Consider the following 16197-nt stretch of genomic DNA (forward strand, 5'->3'; position numbering starts at 1 on the left):
GAAGTTATTTGAATGACATTTTATATGCTGGAGGTGGGGCTGGAGCTAGCTCTATGGCTATAGTGAGGAGTGGCTGGAAGAATTTCAGGGAGCTGCTGCCTCTTGTGACATTGAGAGGGCTCCCCCTCCATGCTATGGGGTCTCTGTGAGTGGCATGTGTTAGGAGTGTAATGCTGTTAGGCAGTGAAACCTGGCAATAAAGGAAGAGGATAGATAGTTGCTGGCTCAAATGTATTTAAATGACAATGATTAGGTGGATGTGCACTTGTGCAGTGCATCCCTGCATGTGAGGCCTGGGGGGGTTAGGTGTAGCAAGAGTTGAGACGTAGGATGGGAATGATGTCTATTGGTGTTGTGATGAGGACAGGTAGATTGAGAAGGTTTGGGCATGTGGAGAGGATGGGGGATGATAACTGGGTGCAGAAAGTGAGAAGTGTTAACATTATGGGAAGGGCTGCGAGATGTAAACCAAAAAAGATCCGGGATGAGGTCGTTGAGTGTGACCTCAGGGATAAGAGACTGAATAGGGAAGCTGCCAGAGATCGAGCAGCATGGAGCACTGTCATTAGGTGACAAAGGCCGATGCATGCAAGCATATTTGAGCCTTTAACCCCTCTGTGAGGCAATTCGGAATCCACAGACATGCCCCAGGAGGCAAAAGTTTCGAGAAATTTGAGAAGTCAAATTTTTATGATTTATGTGTTTGGGATGATGGATAAGGATGAAATATCAATAAAAATAATAAAATAAATATATTTTACCTACCCACTACTGAAGGTACAGCTGATGAAAACAGTATGGATGAGGAGGCCACAAAATGTACTGTATATAAACACAACTTTTTTCCATCTGTTGTTTTCACTTATAGTTTGAACAGAACATTCTTTCCTAATTAGAAAAATTTATTTCATGCTTCTGTGTACACTTACACTGTACTTTCAAAACAGAGCTCTTTCCATATTCAAAAAATTGTAATTTCAACTTCTGAACTTTACTTATGCAACCAGTAATAAAAACAGAATTTATTTTCTCTCATTTAACAAAAATTATCTTCTTGTTAGCCACTACTTCTGTTTAGCTAGAACTTAGCAAGTGTGTGGTAGTTGCGCCAACACTCGCAACGTAATGCGACACCACATTCTTTGCACCAAGTGCTCACTTGGTTGTTCTTCCGTGGCTTTCTCACAGAATGAAGGCAGGTGTGACATGAACACTGCCCAGTCTTTCAGTTATGTGATGGAGGAAGCTCTTGTAGACAATGCCTACTGGCGAACTCCGATGCTATAAGCCTGTCAGCAGCTACGGTAAAACCTTGATATAACGGACTTCAATAGACTGGAATTCGCTTTTATTGGACTCGAGGAGCTACTGGACTAAATTACTACATATCAGAAAAAGTCCGATAAAGCCAGAAGCTGTCTGGACTGCCTGACCACTTCAGCTATGTTCACCACAATAAGGTAAATACATGACATGTTTATCAATGTACAGTACAGTATTATTATACATATTATACCATCTGATTAATGTAGTGAAATTTTAACAGCACACAGTACCTCAATGGTAGTCAAAACAGTTTAAAAACCATTCATGCAATCCAGAGTAATGTCCCATATACATTGGAAAAAGTCCGGATTAGCAGAGGGAAGTCCGGATGTCGCATTTACTGGAATTTCACATTTTTCAGAATGGTTTGGGGCCCTATTGGTCTGTTATAGTGAGGTCTTACTGTAGTTCAGAGTGGGGTCCGGGATGGTCTTTGTTCAATGTGCCATACTTGGTGAGCAGTTGTCTCCCTATTTCCAGAACAAAGTGCTTCAGTGACTACTTCTTTTGAGTTTCTGTCTTGTACATATGGTAGGTATTCAGCATTGGCAAATCTACCACATGAAAAAATAACTTCTTGTACCCTATCACGGTACGTCTGATACACTCCACAGTACCTATTTGGACATCCGACTTGTCAGCAAATCTTATATTCCATGTGTAATCAATTACTATGTCTGGTTTGAGGACTGGTTCTTTTGTTCTATGATGCACTTTTCCGGATGGAATCAAGTTGCCATGATGGAAGGTGCTCAACATACAAACCTCCCGTTTACCCGTCCATCTGACACACAGCAAAGGATCACTTCTGTAGCGCTCACAGGTTCCTCGGGCACTACGTCCTCCAAACTTTGGAAAATGTTTTCTGTTCTTCCGCATTATCCCACAACTACAAGAGTTATGATCATGAAGGAAACTACTCAGGGCTGGGGAGGTATACCAATTATCAGTATATAAAACATGTCCTTTGTTCAGAAAGGGTGCCATCAGTCTGACCACAGAACCAGATAATCCAAGGAGATCTCTTGCAGGTACATCAATATCAGTGCCAGTGTACACTATAATGTCTAACACTCTTTCAGTTAGGCAGTCACAAATAAGAGAAATTTTTATTCCATATCTATGTCGTTTGGAGGGAATGTACTGCTTGAATATGAGTCTGCCACGGAATAGAATGAGACTTACATCAATGACAAGCTTCTGACAAGGTGCAAAGGAGCGAATACGTTCCCTTATCTTTTCTATCACTGGACGAACCTTCCAAAGATGGTCATCAGTACTGGGGTGGTTGTTGTCTGTGAAATGAATAAATCGCATGAGTAGCTGGTACCTGTCCCTGGGCATGTACTTGGGAAATACTGGGGTATAAATCAGAGGATCTCGGTTCCAGTAGTCACGAACATTATGCTTCTTTACATGTGGCATCAGAAGAGTGAGTGCAAGAAATGTGTACATTTCTGGTACACTGGTATCATACCAATGTTTCATTTTATTTTGTGGAGAAAAAGGATGTTTGTCCTTCATGAACTGATAGTATCCACACCAAATAATCAAGAATTTCACCATCAAAAATCAGGGGAAAATACTCCATTTCAGAACTGTTTATGTCTACACCAGCAGCCCTTGTCACTCCACTGTGAGCTGCATCAAATCTATAGCAATTTGGTACTAATCTATCACCATTTGCCCAAATAAACCAGATCCATCAGCATTACCAGTACCACCAGGCCTACCGGGAGGGTTACTAGGGTAACACACCCTAGGGTAATCATCATCATCATCATCACTTAGGTCTAAATCATCATCACTCTCATCAGGCATGGCAATAAATCCATCACTGTCACTGTCTGCCATCCCCTCACTGTCACTACCACTCTCCTGGTCATCAATATCATACTCCAAACCTGGCGATAACTTACGTTTTACGCCAACACTACTCACTGATACCCCAGAGAATGATGGAGTTTGTATATCACTGGCTGAAAATCCTTCAAAATCAATGATGTCATCCACATCCCTCTCCTCACTGAGTCTACTAGTCACTCCAGAGTTCTCCAAGTTGCTGTCCAGTTCTTCCATCTCACCTGAAGCCTGTGTCAAGGGCGAAAAATGAAGATTTCCCTCAAACTCCATGGTAAACACGATCATGCTGCCAAAGCCCTACTGTGTGCAGACGTTTAAAAAAAAAAAAAAAAAAAAAAAAGTCACATGCACTGATATTATACCATATTTTTGAAGCATTTTTGGCATATATTTGTTTACAGAAATTTATGTCACGATTTATGTGTCATTTTTAGATAATTGAGCAGGGGGGGGGGTGAAATCCACCCCAAAACCCAGTACATTTGTACCAGCAGGTTTGTTTACATATGACGTCAGAGCCCAGGCCACTCTGAGTGCGACATGGGCAATGGGGAGTATCAAATGATGTCACCTGTCGCCTGAGGCTCTTTTACTCATGTGATCCGACCCGATATCCATCAAGAGAACCCTTCATATGATCCTACCTGGATTTAAAGATTTAAAGGGTTGAGAAAGAGAGAGAGAGAGAGAGAGAGAGAGAGAGAGGGAGAGAGAGACTATGTTCGAGAATGTAGCACTTTGCAGCCAGATGCCCTTACTGGCATCAACCAATGGCCTCAGAGTGGAAATTAATGCTAATCATTTCAGTAATGTGTACTCTAACATACTACGTCACAGGAACTACAGATTCCACATCCAGTATGCGCTAGCTGGACTTAGTCATTCACCAACTGGTGAATGCCAATGTATCATCCACTGGCTATTCACTATTTTAAAATGAAACCTAAAAACAAAAACTGTACAACCAAAGGTGGCTCCAAGCCATCTACAATTTATGATGCATGGGGGAAGGGAAGTGAAGGGGGGGAGGAAGGGTGGACTTAGAACCTCGAAAATCCAGAAATCTATTATGTAAACATAAGTTGCTGAAACCAAGGCGACCAGATATTATGGCATCCACTAGCTGTGATGAGGACAACAGATGAGGGGAAGAGGGGGATCCTATTAAAATGGACAAATGTTGGTTGTGAATGCATAAGGTCCAACAAATGTCAGTGAAGCTTTGTCTTAATCCTTAATGAAATAAATACAATATAAAGTGCAGTATCTACATTACTTGAAAATTTGTTAAAGTCTCACTTTTGAAATATTACCTGAATGCTCTTGCTATCTGATGGATGAGCAGGTTTTACATTCCTGAGTGGTTTGCTGGATGTGTTGCAATTAGCTTCACACAAGACCGGCTTCACCATCAACTGTATCACATCGTTGATGTTGATGTTGTAGTCAAACATGTTATAACCATCCTCCATCTGTTACAGGGAAAAATTAATGTACACACAATATACTGATACATGTTCCCTACATGTCAACAAGTAGGCTGACGGAGCATTAGTGCCCCTCCTCATAAAACTTAACTCAACATCACTGCTTACGGGATTATGACACCTGGCTACACACAGATATATTGTACACCAAGCATTTCTAGTAAGCTGCAATAGCATACAATTCAGCCCCATGCATCCAATCTTACTTTCTTGAAGAACCTGTAACAGGGGCTAGCGTGCTTGCAGTTTCAGGCTGCCCTACTCATGTTGCATTTCCACTATGACTATGACTACTGAATTAAGGGGTAGCCAACCAGGTGCGTAAATAGTTGCTGTATCATTAGAAACTAGCTTAGAACCAGAAATATTTAACACCTTATTTGAACAAAATATGTGAATGGAGTTAATGGGAGCATTCAACAAACTGAGGAGTTGCCAGTGATCACCAGGTAATTTAATTGGGAACTTTATTAACTCCTCACAGCTCGCAGTCACATATTTTCTAAAATCCCTTCAATGACATTTAGTGATGAACAGTACTGTACATATATTCTTCAATGCTTTCATCATTGGATATTATACCCCTTTTCTATATCTGATTCTTTAAGTAAAATGCTGCAGAAGTTACTAGAATGCATAAAATGACAAATGGTCTGTTGGCATTCATCATTAGAAGTTTTGCTGCACATTTAATGTAAAATGTTTATCATTTAGTTATCAAAGAGAGTTCTGTTCCATCTGGCAAGAGCTAAAGAGAATGTACTGACCATCAATTATAAAGCATAACTCATGAACCGAAATATACAAGGACAAAACCATCAACCGAAATCACAAATACCAATGCTTCCAGGAAGACAACAACAAGACTATACACAGGCATGTGCATATAATCTTCATCTATCTATCTATCTCTATCTACCTATTGCCAGATGCCTTAATCCCATAAGGGGTGGCCACAAACAAATCGCCTCCATGTCGCTCAGTCCCCCGCCATCTCACTTCCCTGCTCCCAGCTCACACTCCCCTCCCTCATATATCTCTCCATTCCATCCCTCCATCTCATCCTTGGCCTCCCCCTCCCTCTCCCCCCCTCCACCTCACTCACATACACTCTCCTCATCAGTCTCTCACTCTCTATCATCTCCACATGGCCAAACCACCTCAATGTATTTCTCCTAATGCTTCCTATCACATCCACATCCACACCACAACACTCTTTCACTTCCCCCTTTGTCAGTCTGTCTCTCCATGTGACTCCACATGCTCCTCTCAAATAGCTCATTTCCACTGCTCTCACTCTTGACTTGTGTTCCTCCAACAAGGTCCAAGCTTCACTTCCATATGTTAGAGATGGTATCGCAATACAGTCATGTAGTAGCTTTTTCACTTCCATGCTCACTTCCCTGTTTCTTATCACTGCTTTCAAGGAACCAGCAACCTTTCTTCCCTGCTGCACTTTTTCAAGCACTTCACCCTCTAAACTTCCAACCTTACTCATCACACTACCCAAGTACTTAAATGCACTCACATTCTCCATCTCCTCCCCATCCAGTCTCAATGTACATTCGTTGACTTCATTTCTCTCGAAGACCATCACTTTACTCTTCCCTACATTCACCTTTAGATTCATCTGATCCCTATACATATTTTGCAGTCAAAGAACTTTCAGTACTGTATTACAGTATATATAAGCGTAAATGTCCGATTTTCTTTTTTCTTTTTTTTTTTTATGTTAAAAGACATGACTGAGAATGTGAATAATCGCTTTTAAGCTACGATCTGTAATTGTCCCTAGGTTCAGATGGTATACTAGGTTAGTTTGGTGATTCCCTTCAACTTTATCATATTACTGCATAACTATGTTCATAAAATTATACTTAAGAACAAAGTGATAAAGGAAACATACAAAACAGTAGTTTAGCTGACTACATTTTTAATTTTCAAATTAAGTTATCAAGTGAAAATTGTCAACTTTAGGGAGTTTATGAATGCCTCCATTGGCAATGGTTCTAACCCTTTCTGCCCTATAGTATTCTTAAGCTGTATAAGATACTGATAGTTCAACATTAGCCAACTGAAGAGTGTAAGACATTTTCACAATTATTACATCTATCGATTCCAGTCAATGTGAAGAATCCTCTCGTTTACATTCTTACCTTATGATATATATATATATATATATTTTTTTTAGCTTCTTCCTTACTCAGGAGGCCTTACTGATGTGCAAAATGGTACTGTACTTTCATTTTACAGCACATTACTTTCACTTACCTACATAAAACATATGTAGGGCATGAGGCATATTGGCTGGGGATGTATGTTAAGAGGGCGCAATAAAATACCAATTCAGCAGTCATTTACTGAATCAACACTTTTAACTAGAAAATATTATAATTTTTATCACCACATAGGTTCATACACACCAAATTATCTGAAATCTGGTCAAATTTTGAGCCTAACTCAATAGTAAATCAGAATTCATAGCAGAAACTTGCTAAAGGTAGCATAAGTGTTTTGCCTTTAGCTTGACAACTCGCCTCCGCAGATTTCTAGTTTGTATAAATATTGATTTAACATGCAAATACACTTGTAAATCCGTATTTATGCAAACAGAAGTCTGTCAAGGTGTGTTGACAATCTAAAGAGGAAATACCTGCTAACTTTAGCATATATTCACTCTGTACCCTGATTATTAACAGTTAAATTAAGCATTTTTTTTTTTTTTTTACTGGATTTCAGATAATTAGGTGTGTATAAACCTTTATGATGATACAAATTATAACAGTTTCCTGTTAAAAGTGCTGATTCGGCATTTGGTAGCACCACAGTTATTGCTGTTGTGCACAGTAAACTAGTGTTACTTGTAACAGCTGATTACAATTCCAATATGTTACATTATATTAAGTTCTAATAAGCCTTTCTGCATATTGGAATGGCCTCCTATACAAGGTAAGTGCATAAAATAAAGATCTATCTATCTACTGCCAGATGCCATAATTAAAAATTATACAACAGAATGACTTAATATCTAACTACAATGACCTTGATTCCATATCCAAATTTCAAAAAATCTCATGATTGAACACAAGTAAGATAATACAACTTTAATATGAGATACTCACTGGAATTTGATATTACTTCTCACAACCACGTCAGCCTCTTGATCAAAATTTTGAAGAAAATTAAAACTACTAAAACAAGATGACAATGTTGCAGCAATTCAAGCCATTTTCTTACACCAACGTTCTGAAGGAAAATATGATAATTTGGGAAAATTAAAGTTTCAGCCAAAAACAAAATTACGAGATTTTGATCCCTTTTTCTGTATTTTAGACAATTCTAAAGACACTTTCTTCAATGGCATTTTTGTCACAATTTATTTTTGTTTTACACTTGAAGATAAGCTAACTTAACCTAACCTTCAAGAGTAAAATAAAAATAATTTACGACAAAGATGCCATAGATAAAGTGTCTTAGAATTGTCTAAAATACTAAAAAAAACTAATCAAAATCTCGTAATTTTGTCAGTACAGTACAGTACTGGATACATCACAGTAGGGATGTGCAGATAATATCGGTATCGGTAGTATCGGCCTTTTTTTTTTTTTTTTTTTTTTGTAGTATCGGTGTTGGCAAGGTATTTTTTTTTTTTTTTTTTTTTTTTTTTTAAATGCAAGGAAGAAGGAGCCAAAGGCCATGAGCCTGCAATAGAGTTCCCTCCAAGAGAAAAACAAAATACAAGAGAGAGCCAAATTCAAGATCCATTCATTTCGAGATGCCCAGACACACTGCGTATGAAACACTGGAGATCATAGGCAGCAGTAAATACAGACAGAGGGAGACAGTTCCAGCGTTGACCTGTTGCATAAATGAAAGACTGGGAGTAACGGTTAACTCTTGCATTAGAGAGTTGGACAGAAAAGGGATGAGAGTTTGCTGCTAGAAGTGCTACGTGCCCATCGTCGAGGTGGAGGAATGCATGCAGACAGTTCAGAGGAACAGTGACCATTAAAGTAGCAATAGAAAAAAGATAAAGATGCAACAGTGCGGTGAAGAGAGAGAGGTTGAAGGGAGTCAGAGGAGGAGAGTTAATGAGACAAAAAGCCTTTGACTCCACCCTATTGAGAAGAGTTGTATGTGGGGAGCCTCCCCACACATGAGAGTTGTACTCCACACGGGGGCGGATAAAACCCCTGTATAGAGTCAACAATTGTGCAGGGGTAAAGAAAGAACGGAGTCGGCTTAGCACACCCAATCACTTGGAAGCAGATTTTACAAGAGATGTAATATGATCTTTCCAAGATAAGTCCCGAGTAAATGAAACCCCAAGCATGTTCAAGGATGATGCAGGATTAAGCTGAATATTATTAAACATTAGTGGGTATACCTGTGGAAGATTTTGACGGGTTCATAGGTGCAAGAACTGAGTCTTTGATGATTAAAAAAAACAAGATTATTTTTACCCCAGTCAGAGATATGAGCCAAGTCAGACATTAGGTGTGCCATAGCCTCATCCCTTGCCTGTTGAAGTAACTGCTGAGATGGGCGTTGTGGGAACCGAATGGAAAGGTGAAGGGTGGAGTCATCAGCGTATGAGTGGATAGGGTTAGATGTACAGCTTAGAAGGTCATTGATGAATAAAAGGAAGAGAGTTGGTGATAGGACAGAGCCCTGAGGAATACCACTGTTAATAGATCTAGGAGAGGAATGATGGCCGTCTACAACAGCGGACATAGAATGACCAGAAAGGAAGCTAGCGATGAAGGCACAGATAGAAAGATAGAAACCGTAAGAGGGCAGTTTGGAAATTAAAGATTTATGCCAGACTCGACTGAAAGCCTTTGAGATGTCAAATGCAATGGCAAAGCTTTTGCCAAAGTCCTGAAAGGAGGATGACCAGGAGTCTGAAAGGTAGGTGAGAAGATCGCCAGTGGAGCGTCCCTGACGGAACCCGTACTGACGATCAGAAAGAAGGTTGTGATAGGAAATATGCCTTAAAATTTTTCTATTGAGAATTGACTCAAAAACTTTTGAAATACAAGACGTTAAAGCAATTGGATGATAGTTGGAGGGTTGGGAGTGGTCACCCTTCTTTGGGACTGGCTGAATGAAAGCAAACTTCCAGCAAGAAGGAAAGGTACAAGTTGACAGACAAAGGCGAAAGAGTTTGCCTAGGCAGGGTGTAAGCACAGATGCACAGTTCTTGAGAACAACAAGAGTGACTCCATCAGGCCCATATGCCTTGTTAGTATTGAGGCCAGTGATGGCAGAAAATACATCAGCTGAAGAAATTTTAATGTCAGCCATGAGGAAGTCAGAGGCGGGAAGTGATAGAGAAACAGCACCGGAATCATCTAAGGTGGAATTGGAGGAGAAAGTCTGTGCGAAGAGATCTGCTTTATCAGTAGAAGAAATAGCTCCAGAACCATCAGAGTAGAAAAGACGAGGGAAGGATGATGAGGTAAAGTTGTTAGAAAGGTTTTGGCAAGGTGCCAGAAGGAGTGGGAAGAATTCGAATTGGAGAGTTGAGAGCATTTAGTACGGATGAAATTATTTTTAGCAGAGCTAAGAACAGACTTAGCACAATTCCGGGCAGAAACGTAAAGATGATGTGATTCAGGGGTGGGTTGGCTCCGGTACCTTTTGTAGGCCCTCTCCTTGTTGCGGACAGCATTAGAACAAGCGTGATTAAACCAAGGCATTCTTGCGTTAGTCAAAGGATATGAGAAAGGAATGTATGCTTCCATGCCCAAGAGAATAACCTACGTAATGCGCAAGGCACACTCAGATGGCTCCCAGCCATGAAAGCAATAATCATTCCAGGGAAAATCAAAGAAGTACTGCCTGAGGGCCTCCCAGTCCACTGATACTCCGATACTTTTCTGGTTTATTACGTGATTCAAGACACTCATGTTTCATGACACTGATAAACACATGGTTATGATATTACAGTATATTACATTATAATTACATGTATGATGTAACATTATCATATATTAATATTACAGTAATCCCTCTAATATCCAAACGCCCAATATCCGAACATCCTCACTAACCAGACATAATCGTCCCAGGATCCAACATTCCCAAAATGGTCTGAACCTCCCCCCCCCCCCCAAAATCCCCACCCGTGATTTTGAACTTGCCGCGTGCGGCGCGAGACAGCTTTGTTGTGGTGCGTCATTCCACCGACGTCCAATAGAGCGCCGCTGCATCCTCCCCACTTTCCGCCTGTCTCTCGCCGTGAGTACACGCTCGTCATCATGGCTGCCCATGTGCTCGCTTTTGTGGTGGTTCCTTACCTGCTGCAGGCACTGCTGCTGCTCTCGGGCCTCTTATTAGTGTGTGTGATGATGGCCCCGCCGCCTGAGAAGAGGAAGAGAGTGGTGCTGACTCTGGAGAAGAAACGGGAGATATTGGAGAAAGTAGATGCGGGGTGGTCTTCTTCCCGCATCCTCCGCGAGTTCAACCTGGCCTGATCTACTTTGTTCGATATCAAGAGATCCCGAGACAAACTCATGTAGTACACGGCTGACTTCTCGTCGAGAAGCAAATGTAACGTGGAGAGGAAGGTGATGTTTACTCCCAAGTTTGCTGAAATGGACCGCTCCACGTTGATTTGGTGTCGACAGCAACGTGCTGCTGGTGTGATGGTACGTGGAACGGAGCTGAAGGCTGCTGCTGAGAAGTTCGCCAGGCTTCACGACGCCCTAGACTTCAAGGCATCCGAGGGTTGGCTCTTCGCGTTCAAGTTACGGCATGGCCTTACCAACCGTAAAGCTCATGGTGAAGCTTTGGATGCTAACGAGGATGGAGTTGACGAGTTTCGGCACAAGGTGAAGGGCTTGATCGACAGGGAGGGCCTCACTCTCGGTTAAGTCTACAATGCTGACGAAACTAGTTTATTCAATCGCTCTTTGCCAACGAACACTCTAGCCGAGGAGACGGAGAAGCATGTACCTGGCCGCAAGCTCTCCAAGCAACAGATATCTGCTTTGTGTTGTGCCAATGCTAACGGCATGCACTGGCTTAAGCCCATTATTGTTGGCTGTGCAAAGCAGCCTCGGTGTCTTCGTGGGGTGATGGATGTCCTTCCTGTCGTCTGGTACCATTCTTTGAAGGCATGGTTTACAGCCCAGATCTTCAAAGACTGGTTCCACCGCCACTTCGTCAAGGAGGTCATCAATTACCAGACGAAGACACTGGGAATCCCGCGCGACCAGGTAAAGGCCCTCCTTCTCCTCGACAATGCACCTGCCCACCCGTGCGACAAGGACTTGGTGGCTGAGAATGGCCGGATTAGGTGCATGTTTCTGCCACCTAATACGACTGCTCTCATCCAACTAATAGACCAAGGAGTGATCGTGGCAACAAAGCGACTATATCGCCGGAAGTTCCTGGACGAGGTGATGGTTGTTCTCGAGGACGAGGACGAGTGCAGGGAGGGACGGGACACGCGAGGCCAACGGACTTTGGAAAACCTTTGCCACTACAACATCAAGTCTGCAATCTACAACTGGGCCAGTGCATGGAAGGAAGTCCCTGTCAAGACTCTAGAAAATGGTTGGTCTCGTCTGCTTCTCGGAACGGATGTGGAGTACGATTTTCTAGGGTTTGACGTGGATGACTTCCATGCACGGCTACGTACGCATGGCAAAGATCTTGATGTGGACGATGTGCATAGTGGTTGGATGACGGCGAGGGTGATCCTGGGTATCAGACACTGTCTGATATTGAGATCGCGTCGTCAGTTGCATGTGTCAGTACCCAGCTTGAAGATTCCGACGAGGACGGCAATGATGATGCGGACTCCTCTCAGCATGATACTACTCCAGCCATCCCCAAGCTGAGCGCACTCCAGGAACACCTAGAGTTCGTTCTCGACTACCTGGAACACCCGGACTGCGACAGGGAGATGGGGCCCTTGGGACTTGTGGAGGAAGTACGTGCTTTCAGGCAGCGCATCATCAATCGTCACAATCGTCGGTCCTTGCGTCAATCAACGATTGACAGTTTTTTCAGGCCCGTGACCCCCGCTGTCCCCAGCCCTGGCTCCACTCTGTTGCCTCCCCAAGACAGGCCCTCATGCTCCGAGCCACAGCCCAGCACATCAGCCACGGGGGAGTCACCGCTCGACATAAGTTTGCGTCTGTCTTCAGAGTCGTCTGCAGTGGGTACGCCATCACCACGACCCAGCGACGCACCCCTAGGTCACCTGCCAGTGATACTCTCGGACTCTGACAGTGATTAAACAGCAAGAACTTCTCCACTAGACCACACGGGAATTTACAGTGTTGTGCAGTGAAAAAAACAGTATGTTGTGTTAAGGATTTACAGTTGTGAGTGAAAAGACTAATTTGGAACAAAATTTAACGTAAAGAGACTTGTTTGTTTTTGCTTTAGAAAATGGTTAGAAGAGTGGGAAAAGTTAAAGTGCAGAGTGCAACACTTAGTAAGTTACAATGGAGCATAAGTTAGACAAGAGTGCGCACTGTGAAGAGAACGGACTTCTGAGTGCGATTGACTAAGTTCAGTGCAAAGACTTCATGAACAGTGTACTGGAAGTGCTTCAGGAAATCCTTCTTACTGTCAGAGTCCGAGAGGAGGCGGTTATTCATCGAGATGGCCATGGACTTGCTGTAAGTAGGCAGAATGTTTCATACTGTACTTTTTTCCAAACTATACTTACCTCAAACACCTCATTTCACTCTTTAATGTCCTTTATTGGTGTAAATAGGGTGTTAGGAGCTATGCATGTGCAGTAGGAAGGTGTTTTTCTGAGTTAGGCCAGGTTAGGGTCCATAAGTACCAGTCCAGGAGCCAGTAACCAGAATGTTTAATATTGTATGAACCTACCGCTAAACCCTCATTTTATTGTTCTTTTGCATTTATTTCAGTCATTTATGTGCCTTATTGGTGTGATTTGGGTCTTAAATAGATGCTATGCATGTCCAGAGGGAGTTGTATAGGTGTTTCTCTGAGTTAGGGTCCATAAGTACAAGTCCATAAGCTGGGGCCCAAAATCCAGACAGGTCCACTATCTGGACCTGCCTATGGCCCTATTACATCGGATATTGGAGAGATTACTGTTAAAAGTACCCCGATATACAATACCCCACCTAATGATAGGGTTTTACCCAACCAATTAAATTATTAAACCGGGGTATGCCTGTATACCGTAACTACTTTGCGATACTACAGAAGCTGCCTGAACACCCCCATCAGCATGTTTGTTGATCCCACTAACTGAACATGTCGTCAGCACACCAACCAATCTCCGATGCACATACTGGTAGCTTAAGCCCTTCACACCCATGATGTGTGTGTTTATGTTCACAAAGCACAAAGTAATTCCGCCCATAACATAGCCTTCTACATTCCATAAAATCTATATGTACAGTATTGGGACGTGGTTTATAGGCCCATATGCATTATTTGATCCTGGTATACCTCATTGGGTAAGAAAAACAAGCTCCACCCACCAACCAGTGACAGCTCAGACAAATGATGTCATATGAAATGTCACTGCTCACCACAGAGTTTTATGGCTCCTACTTTGTACTTGGCTCTCAGTTTGTGTTTGGCACTCAAGGAGGTAGGATTACGTACAGGGGTGGATCAAATACAATTGTATTTGTATTTGAGTTATATTTAAATACATTTTCAATGTATTTGTATTTGTAATTGTATTTTGGCACCTACAAGAAAAAGTATTTTGAATTTGTATTTGTATTTCAAATTTAAATGCCACGCCACTTCTGTCTGACTCGCTAACTTAGATCACAGGTTCAGATAGAACATCAACGTGCATCTGGGCAGACTTGTAGCTGTGCCTCCTGAGTCCCGAGTCCCATGAGCTCTTGAGTTTTCCTATATTATCACCAGGAGTGGATCAGATACAAATACAGTAATCACTCTAATATCCGGACGCCCAATAACCGAACATCCCCACTAACCGAACCTTATCGTCCTGGGATCAAACATTCCCAAAATGGTCCGAAAATCCAAAAAAATTGGGAAAAAAAAATCGATTTTTTGCCGTCCATAATTTGAACTTGCCGCGCGCGCCGCGTGAGAGCATTGTTTTGGTTCGTCATTCCTCTGACGTCCGATAGAGCGCCGCTGCATCCTCCCCACTTCCCGCCTGTCTCTCACCGCGACAAGAGTCACCGCTCGACGTGAGTTTGCGGCTGTCTTCAGAGTCTTCTGTAGTCGGTACGCCATCACCACTACCCACCGATGCACCCCTTGGACGCCTGCCAGTGATACTCTCGGGCTCTGACAGTGAATAAACAGCAAGAACTTCTCCACTAGACCACACGGGAATTTTGAGTGTTGTGCAGTGAAAAAAACGGTGTGTTGTGTTAAGGTTTTCAAGTTGGGAGAAAAGACTAAGTAGAAAAGAAATTTAACGTAACTAACCTTCTTTGTTTTGGCTTTGGAAACCTAAAAAAACTTGGGAAAAGTTAATGTGCAACACTTAAATTTAATGGAACATTATTTGGACTAAAGTGAACACTGTGAAAAGAACAGACTTCTGTGTGTTAGTGACTAAGTTCAGTGCAAGACTTCAGGAAGAGTGTAGTGCAAGTGCTTCAGGAAATCGTTCTTACTGTTAGAGTCCGAGAGGAGGCGGTTATTCATCGAGGTGGCCAGGGACTTGCTGTAAGTAGCCAGAATGTTTCATGTTGTACTATTTTCCATACTATATTTACCAGAATGTTTCATATTGTATTTTTTCCCATACTATACTTACCAGAAAGTGTCATACTGTACTTCTTTCCATACTAAACTTACCTCATGCATGTGCAGTAGGAATGTGTTTTTCAGAGTTCGGTTAGATTCGGTTCGGTTAGGTTCGGTTAGAGTCCATAAGTACCAGAATGTTTATTAATGTATGAACATACTTCTAAACCCACATTTTATGTTTCTATTGCATTTATTTCAGTCATTTATGTGCCTTATTGGTGTGATTTGGGTGTTAAATAGGTGCTATGCATGTCCGGAGGGAGTTGTATAGGTGTTTCTCTGTGTTAGGGTCTGTAAGTACAAGTCCATAAGCTGGGGCCCAATATCCGGACGAAACCAATATCCGAACCTACCGATGGCTCTATTGATCCGGATATTGGAGGGGTTACTGTATATTTGTATTTGAATTATATTTACATACATTTTCAATGTACAGTAATCCCTCCAATATCCGACGTAATAGAGCCACAGGCAGGTCCGGATAGTGGTCCTGTCCGGATATTGGGCCCCAGCTTATGGACTTGTACTTATGGACCCTAACTCTGAAAAACACCTATACAACTCCCTCTGGACATGCATTGCACCTATTTAAGACCCAAATCACACCAATAAGGGACATAAAAGACTGATATAAATGCAAAAGAACCATAAAATGAGGTTTTAGAGGTGAGTTTATACAATATTAAACATTCTGGGTACTTACAAGGCCCTTGCTCCTCGACTGGTTTGAACCGCCAGTTTGCAGTCCACAGTTAATCCTCTGCACTCTAAA

General features: G+C 42.1%; 1 protein-coding gene across 1 annotated transcript in view; it reads right to left on the bottom strand.

Annotated features, from left to right (window-relative positions):
* The window catches only part of LOC145415752 (E3 ubiquitin-protein ligase UHRF1-like), a 58166-nt gene that overhangs the window by 33393 nt on the left and 8576 nt on the right, over positions 1 to 16197 (bottom strand). The window contains exon 2 of the mRNA XM_080284989.1: positions 4503 to 4661. Coding sequence (XP_080141115.1) covers positions 4503 to 4661 — 159 coding nt within the window. The remainder of the gene's footprint in view (positions 1 to 4502; positions 4662 to 16197) is intronic.

This window comes from Coenobita brevimanus, chromosome 103 (assembly GCF_032717465.1).
Source record: "Coenobita brevimanus isolate Jiangsu-jjx chromosome 103, ASM3271746v2, whole genome shotgun sequence".
In the NCBI taxonomy this organism is placed as follows: Eukaryota; Metazoa; Arthropoda; class Malacostraca; order Decapoda; family Coenobitidae; genus Coenobita; species Coenobita brevimanus.